This window comes from Hermetia illucens, chromosome 4 (assembly GCF_905115235.1).
Source record: "Hermetia illucens chromosome 4, iHerIll2.2.curated.20191125, whole genome shotgun sequence".
Classification (NCBI taxonomy): Eukaryota; Metazoa; Arthropoda; class Insecta; order Diptera; family Stratiomyidae; genus Hermetia; species Hermetia illucens.
The window spans coordinates 15,170,564-15,192,449 of NC_051852.1; the positions used below are offsets into that span (position 1 = coordinate 15,170,564).

The window sequence follows — 21,886 nt, forward strand, 5'->3', positions numbered from 1 at the left end:
CGCTAGCAACTGGGACGTTGAGGACGTCATTATACATGATGTTCCACAATAGCGGTCCCAGAACAGAGCCCTGTGGAATACCCGCGAAAACAATGTTTTTGGTTCCATTGTCTGTATCGTACCAGAGCCTTCTATCTATTAAACAGTTATCGACTAGAGCAGTTAAGTAACTGGGTACACCAATCGCCACCAATGATCTCCTTATAAGGTTCCAACTGGGAGAGTTGAATGCATTTTACACGTCAATGGTAATCACAACACAATACTTGCTAATGCCCCCCCTTTCGTGCATCGCAATTTGAGCTAATCCAGTGACCAGTTTGATAGCGTCGACGGTTGACCTAGCCGTACGAAAACCAAATTGTCGGTCTGATAAGCTTCCCAGACTCTCTACAGCCGCGAGCTGATCATATCTCTGCAGAAAGATGGTTCACCAGGAGACTCACTAGGCTCAGGCAACAACATTTACCCTTGGCTTTTCCATATCTCGGGAAAGATCTCATCCGTCAAGTATGCTTCAAACAATTCTACGAATATGCCTGACCCCGACTTAACGGCCAGGTTAAGGGCTTTGTTTGGTATGCCATCGAGGTCTGGTGGTTTGTCGTCTCCACGCCTGCCGCAAATCTCCAGCACTTCTTTTGTCATAACTGGGGGTAATAGTGCTATATCCTAAGATGTCTGTAGGCTGCAACCGCTTGTACCCTCCTAAGGGAACAAATCCTGAACGCTTTTCAGTAGGAGATCAGGACATGTAATTTGCGAGATTGACTGACCTCAAAATCAACCCTGCGCTTTCCCATGGGCCTATATCCGCATTTGCCCAGAACTGTTTGAAGCAAGAGGCACTTGCCTCGCTGTATAGCCAGCTTCAGATTTCTTCGAGCTTCCTTCTAAGCTCGCTACTTCACCTCCTGCTCAATCCTAAACAATGCTGGCTGACCCGGTCCTCTGGTCCGATGACACACCGACCGAAGATCATTCACTATTCCACCGGCAGTTGGGCCTTCTACTGGCGAAAGTATAACGTCTAACCATGGATGAGTCCTGTAGAATCGACTACCCACATATTATTGTTAGGGGTTTTATAGGGTTTGCGTATTATAGCCTTTTATACTTCTGATTCGTAGGTGGTTTGCGGGAGCAGGTCTTGCGCGACTCTACAGTGATTGAGTTTGATTTGGAGTAACCTCATTTTCTCATTGTATTTAGCGCCTTTTTAAACTCCGGACACTTGCCGCTTCCGGCAATATGCCCGCTGCCCAGACTCTCCTTTTGTTACATTGCACACACAACGTCTGCATCGGTCAGACCGATCAACCGCATTTGTCCATACTCTCGCCAGATGTCCGTTCAAGAGATACTTGAAACATCTCTTTAACAAGATTTGCTCTCTAAGGTGACAGACTAGCCATCCAATGCAAACCTTCTCGACGTCTAGCATTTTACGCGCTGCTTCTGCTGGTATAATTTTACAACACATCGAAGGATAAACTTCTCAACGGGGATTCAGTTACTCCTGGCCCTTCAAATTCATCAGGAGGCGCCTTCGTGGACAAAATTATAATATGCGTCCCATCAGCGAAACTAATGACCAGGAATAGAGAGTAAATGAGGTTTTAATTACGGCGATTACGATTTTGAATTTCTTTTCTCATCCAAATCTAAGCGTGACAAGTAGTTACCAAAATATGCATATTTGCCTTTTAATAAATAATTTCAGTAAAGTAAAAAGAAACGGGTTTTGGATTTTCTTCTATATTCTGTTGGAAGTCGAATTCTCGCCGCCTATGTACCTCCTCCAGTCATCTCATATTTTTGACACGCACAGCAGCTGTTTCTCCAAGTAAATTTTTGACTTGGCTGCGAAAGCCTTCGGCTTTGCTCTTTTCAGTTCCAGCATGAAATCTCCCATTTGATTCGTCCGGATCCTACTGTCTGCATAGGACATACTACTCGTGTTTGAAATGATGATCGCCTCGGAACGGATCTTCATTCTCTCCTTCTACTTTTTTGGATTTTTTGGTCCAACCGTCGTGTACCTTTTGAGGTATCGGCTTCTTTAATGGCGCTAGTGCTTTAGGCACTATTTTCCCGTCTACCGAGGTTTTAGGCCCCTCCTTCAAAGCGGGTGATACGCCTTTTTGTTTTTTGGGAACCTGTTGATTTCCTGGATGTTCGCGCTCCTTTTCCAAACCCTTTTTTTCTTCTGCCCATCCACGAGTATACGGTTAGGTGTTGCCTGCGTCACTGTCAACGGAGTAATTTTAGGGCCCTCCTTCGAATCTTTCACATCTTCCAACGATTGGTTATATAGAACCCTGATGGCCCTCGCCCTATGCTGGATTGTTTGGTGCACGTTATATTTATCTTTGATGAATTCCGACAACTCAAAAATTTTTGCTCCAAGCAAAATAAAGGATGACTCTTCCAGGTCGGATTCCAAACCCTCCATTCTTCTTTCCGCACATTTTCTGGAATTCCTTCCTTTAGCCCCTAACTCTTTACTCTCGGATGCGGTTGGTGTCACTGCGGCTTTTGAAGACCACTGGTCTCCCTAGGGCACATCCTTTTGCACGTTTGCTATGGGTGTTCTAGAGGGCGATTTTCTCGGTTTAAAAACCTCCTTGTCTAAACTGGTTGTAACATTAGATGTCATCACCGAGGCACTGCAGTCGAGGGATATCGACGACCGGGATCCTGCTCGGCTACTCCCAAAAGCCGCCGGCACTAGGGTTCCGAGCTCTTGCACCATAAGTTTATACACCTTCTCTTCGTCCATATTAGTTTATTATTCTAGGTGACCTTCCCATAGCCATTTTTATCCACGGGTAGGCGTTTTTCCCACCTACCCGACCTGTACCTAAACATGCCCATGCACGCACACTTTCGAAAGCGTACAATTCAATATTTATATGCATCTGCCGAGCATTCCCTTATCCGCTCGAAGGGACGCGCCTGATGGGAGATCTGGAAACTCTTCACAGGTCTGTCTGTCTGTTCGTCTGTCTGTCTGCCACATGCACTTTTCTCGGAAACGTTTCTTCCGATTAATACGAAATTTGGTGGGGTGGAGGGAACTGCGAATGCATGCGGTGGATTACATTACTGCACTTGCAACTTGAGGGGGGTCTCCATATACCTCAAGGAGGCGTGCAAACATTTTTTCAAGGAATATAGTCAGGTTCCTTTCTTTTTCACTCAGTTTCCAAAACTATTTCCAGTTGACGACGTACAGATTATTTGTGAATCAACAGAAAGGGTAAACTTTTCGTCAGCTTACAACAAAAAATCGTCATAATGGAATTCCAGCCACACACAACAGTGGCCACTTTTAAGGTAGCGACCTTGCAAAACTGCTCTTCTACTTCTCATTCTAAAATTTAGATCGGTTCACCTTAAAACCACGTGACCAACCTCTCTGGCAACTAAATTCTAAAAGGCATTTGAACGTATAATATCCTTCAAATATAGTCTGACTACAAATCGTTGATTTCCCTTAGACAGTTTACCCTCGACCCTTCAAGACCACATACGAAGTCACTTTTGTGCTAAGCAACTGCACCATTGCTTGTTCCATAAATCTAGAAGAAGTATTCGACTTTCTCTGGATGGGGAGACTCTTGGACAAACTAACCGTTACTAAGTCATAGGATACTCGGTGACATTTGTTCAAATAAGATCTTTCACCTAAGCATTTATGGTCAGCACTCAACCAATTATCTAAGGCACGGTAGGGAGTCTGACAAAGCTCCAAATTATGACCCACGCCTTCCAATATTTGTCTCCATGATATCCCTGTACCGGCTTCTAACGATTTTAACCCCACGAACTCTCTCTCCAATTCCCCCCAACCCCCTCTCCCCAAAGTTATCTTGTTCAACAATATTGTCAACCTGTCATTCCTATAATAGCTTTGGACCGATTGAGACCTGCTTATATTCCTTCCGCAGTGCGAGGTATAGTTTTACCCACTACCATGATAGCTATATTGCTGTTGTTGTAAGCAATAGCCAGCTCGTGTTAATCATCTGGTCATCATATCCTCCAACCCCCAAGCTAATTACATATGGTGGGGAGAACCCGTTGTTACAGATTTGATACTTACATTCCACTGCGTTCAAAAACCCATGACGGACGTTATCTGATGTACTTATCCTCTTTAATCCTTCAAGGAGCCAACTATAAAATAACTCTGATATCCATTATGAACCGAGGAATTTTGAATTAAAGCGAAGCGTTCCCAGAGGAACTTCGAATGTTTTTGAAACTGGTCTACAAAAAGTTCAATGAAGCAAATGGCAAGCATGATATTCATTCAACTTCAAGTCAACTTCTCATTTCCTTGTGATTATATACCGATTAGATTCCATCATCCAAACTATCATAACTATAAAATTGAAAATTAAACATGAAACCTAAAATGGAACTTCCACTCAAGTTGTCGACCATTTCTACTTTACGCTTTCATTTGAAATCGCTTGCCAACCTCTTATTATCGTGAGCCATCTTCTTAGCCACCACTTAGCGATCGTTACAGATCTCGAGCCTCTCACGTTATGCCATTAAATCTGGCACTATATGAGTCGCAATTACTTTAATTCTAGAGCACAACAAAGATCCTAAAGACCAATAGCAGATCCTCACGTTAAAATGTGCAAGAGGAAAACCAAAAAACCCTCAGCCCGACGTGAAGTTACTTTTCTGGTATGAATACATTGGCGACTGGATATCCCCAGATTCTCGGATTCTCATTTAGACCATTTCGAATAATTAAATTCTTGAGATAAGCGATGCGTGGATGTCTTCTTGCTGGAATGCATATGGAGGATGCGGCCCTCATTCTTGTTATTGTTTCGATACACCACGAAGTTCATGCAAACAAGTGAATGCTAAGAATTATCGAACACGACTAGAAGTCAGTAAGGCCAAAATGGACAATGGGAATTTCAGTTAAAGGACTTGGTGCTTTTGGATCCAATAATGCATCGTAAATTGATTAGGAAATTCGTAGTTAAGGTTTACTCTCATTGAATGTTTGCCTTTAATTAGCTTTTTTTATATATATATTTATAAAATTTACCCACGAACGGGTTCCCAAAAGCCCTGGACGAAATACATTCCAAATACCTTTTCAAGGTTCATTATTTAGGAGCCAGAAAGCAAGGATTCTATTGGAGGCTTAATTTCTGCTGCCTAAAACCAGAGCCTGAATCCCTTTCCTCCAACTACCGTCAAGTAATATTTTGCTGAGGATATATACTAAAATCTGTGGTTGCATTAAACCGTACGTGTTTCAGCCCCTTCAGGACATCTCGAGAAGCCTACATTCTTCCTTTAATATTTTGCGGTATACAACTCCAGTATACATGTGTGACCTATCCACTGCATCTTTCGCCTTCTAATGAAAAAATCTATGGGTATCTTGCCTGCATCCCGGCGTACAATCTTGGAACTTGGAGCGGAACAACTAAGATTGATATAGTGTAGTGCAATTCGTGCCTCCGACTCGTAAGCAGTCCCCAGAAATAGACCCTGTTCGACCCTTCAGGAGCTGTGCTGAGGCTTATTTGAATCAACCACGTTTTTCGGCTGCTATTAACGCCTTTTTTAATTCAAACCGCTGGCTGCAGCCCTTCCCTTCGATCGCACAACATACACTTGGTGTTTGCACTCCCTGGCAATGCATCAGTCGTATCAATCGCTATGATCGATATCGATGTTTAGAACATCCTTTCAAAAAAGCCTGCTCTTTGAAGTGATAGGCAACCCATTCAGTACGAACTTCTAACATGTCAAAAAAGTTGCTGATTGCCTGGGCTTATAGGGATATCATCACCATTTGTATGCCACCAGAAGCCTACCTTAAATTAACAATGAACATCTATGACGGGATCCTGGCCAGATCCTTACACAAAACTGGAACACACGATTATATGCATGAACACGACATTTGCCTCAAGTAACCTTTTTTCTTTAAATTTTCGCCATCAATTTTAAATTGACACTCTTATTGAAGGTTGCTGTGCTTTTAGAGGAACTAAAAACTTCTAAAAGTAATGCCCTCATGTCTTCCTTCACTTATTCACTGAATTACATCCTTTCGAAGTCTCCCCAAAATCTTCTTTGAACGTGGTGGAAATCTGCAAAAGACCCTCACCTGGTCATGTCAGTGTGTGGAATTTTCCAACTAAAACTCTCCCGATAATCCCTTCCTGGTAGAACCACCATAAGGTATTACATCACGGGCGAAGTTAGCTCACTCCATCTTGGTTTCCCTTCTTCTAAACGTGGCACTAATAGCCTTGTCTTACTGGTCTCTTCCGTTTTACACAGTTTACGGTGGATGGATCCCATGGTGTTGACCGCATCCCAATCTTTCTCTGCATCAAAGTTTCCGATATCAACACCTCAGCTAGTTCTTCCTCTTGCCCATGAATCTCGGAAAAAATACGTGCTCGGGATCTTCCAAAGCTCCATGGTAGTTTGGACAATCGGGTGAAAAAGCTGTAGAGACCAAGGCGATATCATCATGCCGTTTCTCCAACTACTCCTTAATAGTAATCTGCATATACGACCACTGACCGTCTTCTCGGCGTCCCCAATGCTACTGCCATCTATTTACAGATCTCCCTTTATCAGCGTTGTGATATGGACATCACTTTAGATATGTTCGTCATCATATTTGTTAAGATTTCAATCAGCATCATTCAATCCCAAATATTTGATGGGGTGTGTAAGTGTAAGTGATGTAATTGCCAATTCGAATACGAGCCTACGGTGCAAATGTCAATCCAGTGTTCTCTAACCAGGACTTAGCAGCATTGATTGGCACGCATGAATATAACTCAGCATACTTGATGTTCCTTAGCAGTTGTCCCATTACAGAGCCCTGTGGGACACCCTCGGAAGCAACAACTGGTGAAATACCAGAGCCTTCTTTCTGCTAATTACATCAATCCTTGCAAGGGACTTCCATATTAGCCCCCAACTGGCTAAATTGAAGGTATGTCACATGTCCAGGATCACCACTAGGAAATATTTACTGGACTACCACTATCACCTATTTTGCTACATTAAATCATCTCTGGTTACTGCAGGAGTTGTCGCCACATTCAGATATCTCTGCAAAAACACTCGTTCCTTACTGGGGGACAACCTCTGAATGATTTTCAACAAGAGAATAGGGCATGCGATCTGTGAAGACAACCGACCCCTGAGTCGTTTCATGCCAATTCTGTAAACGTCCAACACCACCTTACGTTCGCCTCCGATCTAAGCTCTTATAAACATGCCCTCTTGCTCCGTCAGATAGCGAGCTTGATGGTTTTACGGGCTTCCTTACATGTACGCTCTTTTTTTACTTGCATGATCCTACCTAATACTCTCTAAGCCATCCTTCTGGCTCGATGGCAAGCTGACGGACGGCTGGTCAATTCACTATTTCACCGGCAGTTTAGTCTTCTACTAGGGAATATGCACCTCCTATGATGGGACGCAACACATGCTTTAGCAATTCATTATGTTGGATGGAGAGCTCTTTCAGTGGGGTCGCCAGACATCTATGAAGGTTACATCGCTTTTGTAGACCAATCTCTCTCTGTTTTCCTGCCATTTGGCCCGCCCCATAGTTCGAAAATAATAAGTTAATGATCACTGTGGGTACAATGTAGGGCTGACAAAGATCAGGTACATGATTAACACAAATCCCCTTTCCGAAAAAGGTGTTTATATCACTAACTGCACAAAAGCCTCTAATAGAGTTCGGCTCCTTGTATCTAGAATATAATTCTCTAGCATGTCTTCCAATTCAGACAATGTGAAACTGGGTGGAGCATAGCAGCTCGTAGACATTGCTCATTTTCACCCACACAGAGACACTAACTGACTGAATCAGCTTAACAACCGCGTTCCCATAATGCCGCTCTACAGGTCGGATCTATGACCCATACGCTCCCGTGATGATATCTGTAAGGTTCACTTATGAAGGTAATTTCCTTTCCATATTCGAAGGTGTTCTGCTCAAGTAAATCCTGAGCGACCTAGGGTCATATAGCAAAGCTGTTCTACAGCATCTTGTTCAAAAATGCAGAAATCACCTCATGTAACACAATCTCAGATTGAATCTGAATAAAGCAGAATTTCTGACGACCGATACAGAAGAAACAGGCACTTTCTCTGTTAGTGGCAATTATCTTCCCAGAATTGAGCCATTTAAATATCTCGGATCAATACTATCAGCCAATGCTGAACTCCATTGTGAAATTGCTTTATGCATTAGCGGAACCTGGCTGAAGTCGCTATGCACAACTGGTGTTCTTTGTGATCGACGTATTAACGAACGTTTCAAATCTAAAATTTTCCACAGTGTCGCCCGACCTGTCGCCCTCTATGGTTCTGAGTGTTGGCCGACTATAAAAAACAATGCGCGGGGTCTTACGGTAATGGACGCGAAGATGTTGCGTTAGGCTAGTGTCGAAATGAAGATATCCGTGATCGATATGGGGTTGCACCGATCATGGGGAAATTGCAAGAGAGGCATCTTGGTATGATCACGTAATTTGCGTTAAAGAGAATTCTCTTGTCACGATTACAATGAACATCGAAGGCGAAGGGAAACTCTCAACTCTCTCACTGATGGTAATTGAAAAGCCTCGTGCATCAGGCCTTTGAGAGAGTAAAATCGTACAAATGATTAAGAATAGCCGACCTCGGTTCTGAACACGGCAAAGGCTAAAAAAGAAAAAAATCACCGTCTTCCTAAATTTCAGACATTTGCAACTCCCCACATTATACCAGTTATTTCGTCTCTCCCTCCCAGGACCGTAGAGAGAAAATGCAGGCCCGAGGTTAAAATTATGTGGAAAACGGGACCCGAAATGATAATTATACGGCCTGAGAATTCCAACTCTGGGACCCCGAGAAAACCCCGATCCCAGGGAGAATCTTCCTTTCCACACCCCCCGCCCCTTTGGTCAGACCTGCTCCATACTTTCGCACAATAACCATGGCACCTATGGCACTCCCTGGTAATATGGCCTTTTCCTCACACTTTCTGCATCGATCGGCCCGATTGGTCTTCAAACGCCTATAAGCCACAATGTCACAGACGTTCCATTGCTAAAAACTACCTGCCTTGGAAAAAAAAATTTCAGATGAGAAGAGAAAATCGCTCAAATCCTCATCTCTCCCTTTACCACCACCACCGCGAGTGTAGACCTATCGGTTCAGCTATTGCGCCGTTTGGTACCTTCTGATTTGACCTTAAACAACACGGACTTGACACCCACCTATCATTTCAAGGATCCCATCATCATTTTCAGTCCTGGGGCCGTTGCACTTAAGATCGAAACAATACCAAGCAGCCAAAGGACGAATAATTGGGGTATCCAAATCGACAAGACGAAAGATGGAAACCTAAACGCCCCATTCTTCGCACGCGTCTTTAACATTGTTGGGTAATACAAAATCCTTAACTGTAATACTCACTGTGCTCACCAGTAGTCCCACTCATGACATTTACGTATATGCTGATGAACACAAGCTTTGGGTGGAGGACTGCTCGACACAGAAGCGATTGTTAGTTGTTTGGTTTAGGACTTTATGAATAAAATTGGCAAGCAGGCTCGAAGCCGTCTGTCATTGGTAGTTTACTCCTTCAAAATGTAAGGCCAAGGAAGTACGAATCTCACCACATTTTGCCACTGATATTGGAATCACAAATCCCTTAATCAGAGCGTGTCCCGCCATCTAAAAGATTCCCTTTGCGAAGAAGAAAGACAAGAAAGAATAAGATATTTTCAGTGGGAATCATTGAGAGGACGCAAAACGCTTAGTCTTCGCCGGTCACCTCCCTGGAGAAACCTAATAAAACGCGCCTTTGCCTTGGTGTGCGCAAGGTAAATAGAGTCACCAATTTCCTACCTTTCGTCGAGGGACTAGATTTACTACGAGTTTAGGTCTTAAAAAAGCGTTTTACTAAATTTTTCTGGATGTGGAGTCTAACAATAAAACTGCTTCCACAGCTTCAGAGCGTCCGCTCTATAAGTTCGTGACCATGTTCCCATTTGACCCCACATTGCGCCTAGGAAGGGATTCGGTATCAAATTTCCATATAGACCTTCTACTCATGTTTAAGCGAAGGAACCCTCTGAATGAAGCGCAGTGGTCCGACGCTAAATATGTGGAAGAGGAAAATCGTCATGAAGGAGATTCGATACTTCCCGCGCATCATTGAAAGGATTTGTATTATCCCTGACAAGATACGTACCATCTCCTATTTCCCGCATCTAAAAACGGTCAAGCAGTTACTTCAGTTTCTTGGAATTTGTGGGTGGAACCAACGAAGTATAGCTTCTCTTCACTGACTGTACCACTAATAGACACATCAAAAAAGCTGGTCTGACAAAGTTATCTTGGCCTTCAACGTCCCAAAAAAGAGTCTCTCGTTGGTACCAGTTTTGCGGAGAGCTAATGCAGAACACTGCTTACACAGGTTCAGCGAAACTATACTGTGGCTAAGCAGGAGTTCTAGCAGCTCGATGTAGCGCACAATTTTCAAGTGTACATCAAAGAAACGACAGTCAAAGTTGTGACTGACCAAGTTTCACTCAGAAAGCTGATGAACCAGTTAGACTATCACGGTTGACTGTTCAGATGGCCGTTGAGGTTCCAGGGATTCTAGTTCAGCATAACAAATAGGAAATACTCGCAATATTTCACGCCCGATTCACCATCCCGTATGCATTCACTAGCTGAGGTAGATGCTCTGGAAAGGACAGGGCAGCACTTTAAATTGGCGAGATATGAAAAATGAGAATCTTAACAAATTTTCTGGTCTGCAGGTGTACAATGGGTTCACATATAGACGTTCTTCAGAGGTTACCGGAGCAACACCTTTGAAAGCTTTGAACTTCGAAGTGGCTGATTACTGAAGTAATCGCCCTTATCCACAATTAATCTTCGAATTCACAGGGGGGTTTGTCAACACCTTGAGGCGGTTTATGCTGTTCTGCTGACCTAAAATGGTTACTCACATCAGAGACTGCATTACCAATTGTGACTCACGTAAATCGGCAAAAACCCCCAACGCAACTTCAGCAATATGAATTGTAGACTATGGCGAGCCAGGCGGCGTGTTCCTCGAGAGATCAGTGTCCCTGCAAACTAGCATAGCCCTGTACGCATTTCCACGCGTCTGATCCAAAAGCCCTCACGATCGGACCTCCTCGACTTGACAGAGGTGGTTAGCCTTCACCAGCTGAAGTCAGCGGCTGATAAGTAATGAGAATAATTTAAAACCTACACAGTGGCTTCAAGAGTAGAACGTCGCCTGGACAATCCATCAATTTGTTCATTCCCCTCTATATTCCTATGACCGGGAAATGCGGAGGAAGGTGACCTTAGGGGTGTCACCAAAGGTGTTCAGCATGTTTTCAAACTGCCCCGCTAACCCGGAGGATATCGCCACAAAATACAAAGCCTTAATAATCGCTTGGCTATCAGTCAGAGTGACTATGCTCCGCTTGATTGCCCCAGTCAACGGCAGGCTTCCAATATCGCCAGTACCTCTTTCTAGAAGACTATACGACTCGGCTACACTGTGACCTATCCGAGATTATACCTATTTGGCCCTTAAAATTTAACGACCCGAGTGCCTTTCGATATCTTCCTTCATTGTCCTTCAACCAGGCCTAATAAGAGAAGGTGTAAAGAAGGTTATCCCCACGGGTTCGGAGCCTTTCAAAGGGCCCGTAATAGAGTCTTTAATGAGCTAAAATGATGACCGCCTCTAAGGCGCGTCAGTAAGTTCTCGGTTATTAGTTCATTTTCTCACTGCATCGCAGAAAGGTAGAGCATGTTACTGTCCTCTGGAAAATCTACATTTGCCGGTAATCCACTACCGTTTCCTCGCTCTGAAGATCACCCCGCGATGCCAACGAAAGTCACTTCTCCTTGAATAATGGCAAATTATGGACATCCTACAGCATCACCATTCAATGAAGGTCCCAGTAGCTCCCTTCCAGCTCAGCGCATAGTAATCTCTTCCACGCATTTTTGGCTATAATGTTGGCTAGAAATGAGGCCTTTTCGAAACCCTCCCACTAGGCTACCCATAACAATCCGTTACCTTCAACTCGTCTGATTCTCAAAATATCATCTACGCGTTGGTCTCTCTGTTGCTACCTCATTGAGTCACATTCTCAGCATTTTCATTGCCAGTCGTTGAATAGTTAAACTGATTTGTTTTCTTATAACCAAAAACTGAGGAATTTATAGAGAGATCCCTAGAAGCCACCACCAGAATGAATGTAGCACAACTAACCACAATCATCTCTTCCATCCACAGAATGAACCGGAAGGCACTCCCGACCTACCTGCCGCCAATCGTGCCCTATTTTTGGAGAAGGTTCGCCAGTCGAATGCAGCATGCCAAAGTGGCGATTTCGCAACCGCCGTAGGCCTTTACACAGACGCACTAGCACTAGATCCTGGAAACTACATCTTATATAGCAACCGATCGGCAGCCAGGCTTAAACAAGGTCAGTTTGCTCTGGCTCTACAAGATGCAACTAAGGCGCGCGAATTGTGTCCGCAATGGCCAAAAGCCTACTTCCGCCAAGGAGTCGCATTACAATGTCTCGGACGATATGGCGAAGCACTGGCATCGTTCAGTGCTGGTCTGGCCCAAGATCCGAATAATAAGCAGCTTCTGGCAGGACTATTTGAAGCTTCGATCAAGAGCCCATTGCGACTAGCATTGGAGCCAACTTTTCAGCAACTGCGGACTATGAAGCTCGACCAGTCTCCTTTTGTAGTTATCTCTGTAATTGGACAGGAATTGCTGCAAGCAGGGCAGTACCACTCAGCAGTAACGGTCCTGGAAGCCGCCCTACGTATTGGATCATGCTCTCTGAAACTACGAGGATCAGTATTTAGTGCCTTAAGTTCAGCCCACTGGGCTTTAAACCAACTAGATAAGGCTATAGGGTACATGCAACAGGATCTGGCAGTCGCTAAAAGTCTTGGTGACACCGCTGGAGAATGTCGGGCTCACGGCAATCTAGGAAGCGCTTACTTCAGTCAGGGATCCTACAAAGAAGCTCTAACAGCGCATCGATATCAGCTGGTGCTTGCGATGAAGTGCAAAGATACTCAAGCTGCAGCAGCAGCACTTACATCACTAGGTCACGTTTACACCGCAATAGGAGACTACCCTAACGCCCTTGCCAGTCATAAGCAATGCGTGCAATTAGTCAAACAAATGGGAGATCGACTCCAAGAGGCTAGGGAGATTGGCAACGTAGGTGCAGTCTACTTAGCAATGGGAGAGTTTGACTCCGCCGTCGATTGTCATACTCAACACTTAAGATTAGCGCGGAAACTAAACAACCAAGTCGAGGAAGCCAGAGCCTACAGCAACTTAGGATCCAGCCATCATTATCGTAGGAATTTTTCCCAAGCTATAACGTTCCATGAGCAGGTGCTTCGTATCGCTCAACAGTTGGGTGACAGAAATATTGAAGCTCGGGCTTATGCAGGCTTGGGACATGCAGCTCGATGTGGAGGAGATTTCGCCCAAGCCAAACGGTGGCACGAAAAACAACTGGAAATGGCTTTGGCAGCACGTGATAAAGTGGGGGAAGGAAGAGCGTGTTCGAATCTTGGAATAGTCTACCAACTTCTTGGTGAACACGATGCAGCTCTAAAACTACATCAAGCTCATTTGACGATAGCACGACAACTGCAGGACCGAGCTGGGATGGGAAGAGCCTATGGAAATATTGGGAATGCATATTCTGCTGCAGGACTCTACGAAGCTGCTATAAAATACCATAAACAAGAACTAACGATTAGTAAGGAAGTCCATGACCGAAGTGCAGAAGCTTCGACGCATGGAAACCTCGCTGTTGCTTATCAAGCATTAGGGGCACATGATATGGCTTTGATGCACTACCGAGCTCATCTTAGTATAGCTAGAGAACTGAAAGATACTGCTGGAGAGGCCTGCGCATTGTTGAACCTTGGAAACTGCCTCAGCTCCCGCCAAGAATTCGCTCAAGCAGTTCCCTACTACGAGCAATATCTAATGCTCTCTCAAGAACTCGGTGATGTTGCCGCGGAAGGGAAGGCATGCCACTTCTTAGGTTACGCCCATTATTGCATAGGCAACTACAGAGAAGCGGTTCGGTATTATGACCAGGATTTAGCGTTAGCCAAAGATCTACAAGACAAAATGAATATGGGACGCGCTTACTGCAATCTAGGCCTCGCACACTTGGCACTAGGTAACAGTCAAGCAGCCCTGGAGTGCCAAAAATATTTCTTAGCCGTTGCCCATATGACAAATCATCTACCTGGAAAATTTCGAGCTCTAGGCAACATTGGAGATATACTGATCCGAACAGGAGAAATAGAAGAAGCTGCAAAAATGTATCAAAGACAGTTGGCGTTAGCGAGACAGGCTCGCGAACGTCCTATGGAGGCCGCTGCTTGCGGAGCTCTTGGTCTGGCGCACAGACTTATTAAAAAGTTTGACAAAGCTCTTGGGTATCATACGCAGGAGCTTACACTGAGGCAGGAAATGGGTGATCTTCATGGTGAATGTCGGGCTCATGGTCATTTGGGAGCAGTACATATGGCGCTAGGAAATTATACACATGCTGTAAAGTGCTATCAGGAGCAATTGGAACGAGCACAGGATCTTCAGGATTCAGGGATTGAAGCTCAAGCGTTTGGAAATTTGGGAATTGCGAAGTTGAATATGGGGCATTATGAGGATGCAATTGGTGAGTCCTTTTGTCAATACTCTCTTTTAAGGACGAATTGTTACTGAAATACATTTTCGTCTTTTATTTTCAAAGGATATTTGGAACAGCAGCTGGGTACCTTAGAACAAGTAACCACGCCGACAGCGCAGCATGATCGTGCCAGGGCTTTAGGCCACTTAGGAGATTGCTACGACGCTCTGGGTGATTTCGAGGAAGGTATCAAATGTCATGAGAGACATCTGCAACTTGCTTCAGCGCTGCAGAGCTACAGGGATCAGGTTGGTTGAAGAAGCTGGTTCCACTTTTCAAACTGATTTTAATCTCCGTACTTTTTTGTAACAGGAACGAGCCTATCGAGGTCTAGGTCACAGTCATCGAGCTCTCGGCAATCTACAAGAAGCACTTGTGTGCCTTGAAAAACGTTTAGTGGTAGCACATGAGTTGGGTAGTCCTGAAGCAAAAGCAGCTGCCTACGGTGATCTGGGAAGCATTCATAGCGCTCTAGGCAATCACGAACAAGCCGTCAATTGTCTGGAACATCAACGTGAAATCGCCAATGAACTTGGGGATCGTGTTACAACTTCAGATGCAACCAGTGCATTGGGAAACGTTTACCAACAGATGGGTGACCTAGAATCTGCCCTCAAACTACATAAGATGGACTTGGAACTTTGTGAAAGTATTGGAATGTTATCCTTACAAGCAAGAGCTTGTGGAAATTTAGGGTCGGTGCATGAGTCGCTGAAGAATTATTTGGAAGCGGTCAAGTTCTTCGAGAAGCAGTTGTCTCTCAGTGCGGATAGATTGACTAAGGCACATGCCTGCGGAGCATTAGGTAACTTTTTCCATTCTGACAATCTGGGTGAAATCGTAATTAGTGGAATAATTCCAGGACGAGTGTTTCATCAAATGAATCAGACCGCGCAGTCAATCAACTTCCTGAGACAGGGGCTGGCAATCGCACAGTCTCTCAATAAATCAGAAGAGGAGGCGAAAATAAGACATCAACTAGGTTCGTTTTGATCTTCTGTCTTCTTTTGTTGAATTTTGACGGAGCTAGAATTCCCTTAATTGGCCAACTTTTTTCATTCGTGATTTTCACTTTCCGCAGGTCTTGCTTTACGTGCATCTGGCGACAATGAAAACGCTCGAACTCAAATGGAAACCTCTGCGCAAATACTAGAATCTGTTCGATTTGATCAGCGTTCCCCCGAGGCTCGAACAGCACTCTTTGACCTTCAAACGGCTTGTTACCACTCTCTCCAACAAATTCTGGTAACAATGGGACGCAATGAAGAAGCCCTAGTGGCGGCTGAACGCTGCAAAGCAAGGACTAGCCCCGATACGAACAGTATTTCACGAAAGACCATGGTTACATGCAGTGAAACAATATTCGATACCGTAAACAAGGCTAAGACTAACGTGATATACTTCAGCTTAGCAGGAGATGAATTGTACGCGTGGTTCCTGCAGCCTCAAAAAAGGATAGTACGGTTTCATACCGTCAAAATCAGTGAAATGAACATCAAGATTACGCAGGAGAAATCAAAGCGGCCGATCAAGGATAATGCAAGTTTGTTGGAACAGTATATCAATATGGTTCGAGACAGTCTAGGCGTGAACTCAGACAGCGTGTTGCATGAAGGAGACGGAAGTGGATGGAGGTCTTCGTCAGAGAACCTTCTAGATGATTTCTCCAACGAACGGGCCGGATTTTTGAGGATGGTCAACAGGAACCATCTGCTTAACTCCAGCAATTATTCGCTGAGTTCCCTGTTCAGTTTGGGAAGTGTAGGAGGATCGGTTGCGAGCCTGCAAGGATCAACTCGGTCAATCGGAAGTCTTCAAGGTTCTACAAGATCCCGGCGTAACCAAGTCGTAATACCTTGGCAAGGTCCAGCGTGCCTTCACACCTTATACAATCTCCTTCTACAACCATTTGATGATCTACTTCCATCCGGGGGTACTGCATCCAGAGTTGGACGCAAGGAATTGATCCTTGTTTTAGAAAATGAACTCTACTTAGTACCGTTTGCCGTATTACGCAGTGGTCAAGACGATGGAGAATATCTATCAGAAAGATGCTCCATATTAACAGTCCCATCCTTACAATCCTTGCGACTGAAGAGCAAAATTATAAAGAGCCGGGAGCAAGCTGAAATCCTGAACAGTGCATTAGTAGTTGGAGGTCCACGAATACCATCATCTTTATCCGAGACATGGGGATGGTCAGAGTCACCTGCATCACTACAGGAAGCCGCTATGGTGGCAGATATGCTCCATGCAAAAGCACTAATCGCATCCAATGCAACAAAGGAAGCTGTCATGTCAGAACTTCCTACGGCTGAATGCGTCCACTTCGCAGCAAATCTCAGTTGGAAACTGGGAGCTGTGGTTCTAAGTCCTGGAGATGTTCTCGAGTCACAATCACAGAAGAGGTTCTACCCAAGCGCATCTGGAGAAGTTGACAACGAGGAAGAAGGGAACGATCTGTCTTCCGGAAACATAGAAATCCCACCATTATCTGATTTCATTTTGAGTGCTGCCGATGTCCTTAACATGAAACTAAATGCCAAACTGGTAGTTCTAAGCTCCTATCATTCAATTGAACCGATAAGTGGTGCTGGAGTCGCAAACTTGGCTGGAAGTTGGTTGTGTGCTGGAGCAGGAGCTGTTCTCATCTCACTGTGGCCTGTGCCTGAAACCGCTGCTAAAATTTTATTGCGAGCATTCTACTCAGCATTGTTGCAAGGATCGAGGGCTGCAAAGTACGTATATTCACCTTCACTATGTTAAGCATCCAACTTACATCCTTTCTCTCTTTCCCAGAGCCCTAGCCGAAGCCATGCAAACTGTTCAGCATACTAAGCACTTCGCTCACCCAGCAAACTGGGCAGGCTTCCTTCTAATCGGGGGTAATGTCCGCCTCTCCAATAAAGTAGCATTGATGGGTCAAGCCCTGTGCGAACTAATGAAGACACCAGATAAGTGTCGTGATGCTCTACGCGTGTGTCTTCACCTAGTTGAAAAGAGCCTGCAACGAATTCATCGGGGTCAAAAGAACGCTATGTATACAACTCAGAAAAGCATCGACAACAAGGCAGGCTCCGTAATGGGTTGGAAGGATCTCCTGATGGCAGTCGGATTCCGCTTTGAACCAGCTGCCAATGGAATCCCATCGAGTGTTTTCTTCCCGCAATCAGATCCTGAAGATCGTCTGTCCCAATGTTCAGCAAGCTTGCAAGCTCTACTTGCACTGACTCCAACAACCTTACAGGCTCTATCGAAGCTTGTTAATAATTCAGATATTGCGGATGATATTATTGGTGTCATACGGAATGTTTTGGCACAATATCCGCCAAAGGGTAGCCCCGAAATTGAAAATAGTATTGAGATTCCTCTCAGTGTTCGCTTGTGGAGGGTGTCTGGTTGCCACGAATTGCTCGCATCACTTGGCTTCGACTTAATGGAAGTTGGACAGGATCAAGTAACATTGAGAACAGGAAAACAGGCAAATCGAAGGAATTGCCAATTCGTTTTACAAGCGCTACTTGCATTGTTTGGTAAGTTAACTGGAGGATATCCTTACACCTCGAGCCCTTCTTGTTATAATTCGTCTAACTGGTTACCTTTCAATCTCTTTTCAGACACTCAAGAAGCCCCCAAAAGTCTAGGTTTAGATTCAAGTAGCAGTTCCGAATCACTCAACGAAGATGTTCGGTCTGAAATCCCACAAACCTCTTCGAGCCCAGTGCAAGGAATCCCACCTCAACGAAGTATATCACCGGCTGCCACTGTCAAATCTCTCAATTTGAATATGCCTTGCCCCCCGTTGCCGATGCATCGACCTCCGATCCTAAGCAGTGGTAGCGCATTCATTTCATACGTTCGTAGTCGAGGCGAGCCAGATGGTGGACGCAATGATGTTGATATAGCACCAAAAGTTCAACCGAATCCACCAAATATGTATCAAACCAATCATGATTCCAGTTTGGCCAATACGACGGACAGCGAACTTTCCGATGGATATACTTCACAAACGCTGTGCAAACCCGTCGGACCAAAACTTGGTTATGCCAGTTTAAGAGGACCAGTCCGGGTATCACGACCTGGAGGTGGAGGTGAAAGTGACGCTGCCTTTACTCCGAGTCCACCAGTAACTGCACAAGGCCTTGTCGAACCAAATGTTACTCTTGCATTAGCACATCAGACCCGAATAAGGAATCTGTACTCCAGTTCATCAATGAACTTTTTGGGAGACAGTGTTATACCTGAATTAACCGTGCCACCGAATATGTCACGTCGACCTGATAGTTCCAGTTCCGCGAGTTCCACAACCGATTGGGAAGGATCCGGTCATGCTACAGTATTACGACGAACCAATCAATCGCAACCATTGCCACCCCTCCCACCGCCACGTCAAAATTTGCCATTAGTTGATAGTTTACGACCACTAGCCCCATTGGCTCCTGTATACAATAATCTAGGAAACCTCACAATGCCTGGAGGATCAAAAACTGGACTGACGAATCCTATGGAGTCTACCAGTTCAGATTCAGAATTTGAAAGAGGTTTAGATGTAGCTCCTCCAACATTATCTAATCTAAGAATTAAGTCTAAGGTAAAGCTAGGCTTACATCAACCTGCAAAACGCGTATCAGACCAAATTGGTTTCATGGATCGATTAAGTGTAAGAACGGAGGTTTCCGGAGCAAGTAGTACAAATACGGTAAATACCCTCAGCAGGAAACCACTTACATTGCCAGAGGATGAAAATGCACTGGTTTTCAATTCCTCCAACCTTTACTTCTCGCCGTCCGATAATGAAATCGAGCCAAAGAAAGACCTGGGCCAGGCCAAACAACTTCCATCGAGTTCCTCCACTGCCAGCAAAGAGGTCATCAAAACAGCGGGCAGTAAAAACATCCAAGACTCCATTATACGCCACATGAACCGCGAAATGACCCCCACAATTTCGGAAGTATATCACGAAAGAAATCTTGGACTAGGACTAGCTCCTCCCTTATCCAAGTTACTTCTGAGCAAAAACTATGAAGAGTCGGAAAACAAACTCTCAGCAACTGGATGTGCAATAAAGAGCATTGTCGAAGCAGTGAGTGAAATGGATTTTAACTCCCAACCAGGAGTCAGTACCCAATCTCAAGCAACACCCGAGAAATGTTCAGTTTGCGGTGAGCCAGCTGACATTATTTGTCGTTGTAAAGCGGCCACCGCCCCCAAGAAATCCTCTTCCAAACCTTGGCTCAGCAATATTCCGTCCAATATTGTGAAAGCCAGTGACCTAACCACTGCCGATATACTCGAAAGGCAGCATAAAATGAAAACTGGTGCTCCAGATGGGACTTTAGTTGGGACCGTGAAACGCAGTAATAGTCCTTTTTCGGACCTGTCAAGACGTGACGAAGGTGATGGACGATCTGTTGCAGACTCTCAATGTAGCGGAAGTTATAAGGCTGATATTAATAATTCATCGACATCGAGCAATCAATTACAAACGAATAGAAGTAAATTTGGTACTTGAATTTAGCTGTGCATAGCGTTGTTAGGTTGACCCTGACTAGGTAGTATAAGAACTATTTAATAGTTAGCGACGTTCGGCTAATAGATGTTGAACTTGTTGTATTCCCAAATTATTTTTTTAGTAGTTATTCTATATTCAGACCATCGTATTCCATTTGCATAGTAAACCGAACTTGTAAATATTATTTTACTTAATAATCACAGTCATGCTAATTCTATGTTTTTATACCCGATATGGATCAAACATAATTCAAATAAACAGAAATAATCTCAATAGAAAAGCCGCTTTCTCTTCTATTTCTTTCCTTTATATTTTTTCTTTTCTTTCAGGGACTCTTTCAGGGACTCTCCCGAAGGACACTACGGCCTTCGACAAAAACTATGAGAATGATGGCCCCGCTTGAAAACCTTCAGAGTATTTGGCGCAAAAACTGCAAAAGCTCAAAGAAAAGGTAGTCAATTGGGGGGCAGAGCACCGGAAGTTGGTACGCCCGCAAGATTGAAAGGAATCAGGTCAATCAACCACAAACAACAATGCTCGAAGAAGCGACTTCTTCTTCATTAGCCAGGTATGCTGACAACGTAGAGAATCTAACAGCATTCACTTCCCCTCAAGTATTTCGCCCTTTACTGGCTTTGGAGTCGGTAGGTAAATAGTTAACTATGGTTGCTTCAGGGAGCACAATTTGATGTCACCCACCTCTAAGACCATGACTGCTGCGGTAAGAGCAAAGAGCAGAGTCCAGCTGGCTCAAATCCTTAGAGTCACCCCCGTAGCGTTCGCGAAAATAACAACTCCTCCACCTTCAATCAGAGATGTCCTTGAAGTTGGGTACCATCTTCATCCCCTTAAATCAGAACATCGGAGCCATTCCGTCACCCTGGGGCGCCCCAGTGGCTACTTCGCAGATAAAATTATATCAATTTGTCCCTTAGCATAATTGCTATCCACTGGGTAACACACCCCTTCAATCCTATCCTGACTAGAGTCTCCTTGATGTTGTTGAACGCTTTCATACGCTCAACCGTGCTAATTACCTCGTGAAGGATAGCCTCTGTGAATTTGCTTTTGAGATAGGCATGCTGCGATATTTGAGAGAGTTGACCATCATGAAAGCGGTGGAGATTAGGTAGCATAATTTGCTTGCGTACGGCGACTGTCGGTCCTCAAAAGGCCGTCGATCTCCGTCTCCTCGAACAACCTTCTGCCGGCGTCAACTAGGTCAAAGTCGTAATAAGATTTCGAAGAACGGAACGCTTTGATCTTTATATTCCTAACTTCCAACCGCACCCTATACTCTACGTTTTCCAGTAACTCCAAAAACTCTCTATTTATAAAGAATAGGAAACGTCGGATGTTCGCCTTGAGTTCCTTCTCCTTGGTCATTATCCGGTCATCCATGTGGACCCTGGGGTTTTTAAGATACAGGGATTATATGAGCTTGTCCTTATCCATAAGGGCCCTTTTGCAGCCAAATCTCCTTGGAATCTCTTCATATGGGATAATCTTAAGGCTCACGTCTTCCCAGGCGTTATTGATATTAGCGGCGTCTAAATTCCCTGGACAGCTAACC

The 21,886-nt window shown here is 44.5% G+C and overlaps 1 protein-coding gene across 1 annotated transcript in view; it reads left to right on the forward strand.

Moving 5' to 3' along the window:
- LOC119656300 (tetratricopeptide repeat protein 28) overlaps positions 1–20,591 on the forward strand; it is a 145,230-nt gene extending 124,639 nt beyond the window's left edge. The window contains exons 4-10 of the mRNA XM_038062738.1: positions 12,350–14,789; positions 14,865–15,049; positions 15,114–15,606; positions 15,664–15,783; positions 15,883–17,539; positions 17,601–18,334; positions 18,419–20,591. Coding sequence (XP_037918666.1) covers positions 12,350–14,789; positions 14,865–15,049; positions 15,114–15,606; positions 15,664–15,783; positions 15,883–17,539; positions 17,601–18,334; positions 18,419–20,313 — 7,524 coding nt within the window. The 3' untranslated portion in view covers positions 20,314–20,591. The remainder of the gene's footprint in view (positions 1–12,349; positions 14,790–14,864; positions 15,050–15,113; positions 15,607–15,663; positions 15,784–15,882; positions 17,540–17,600; positions 18,335–18,418) is intronic.
- Positions 20,592–21,886: the final 1,295 nt, after the last annotated feature.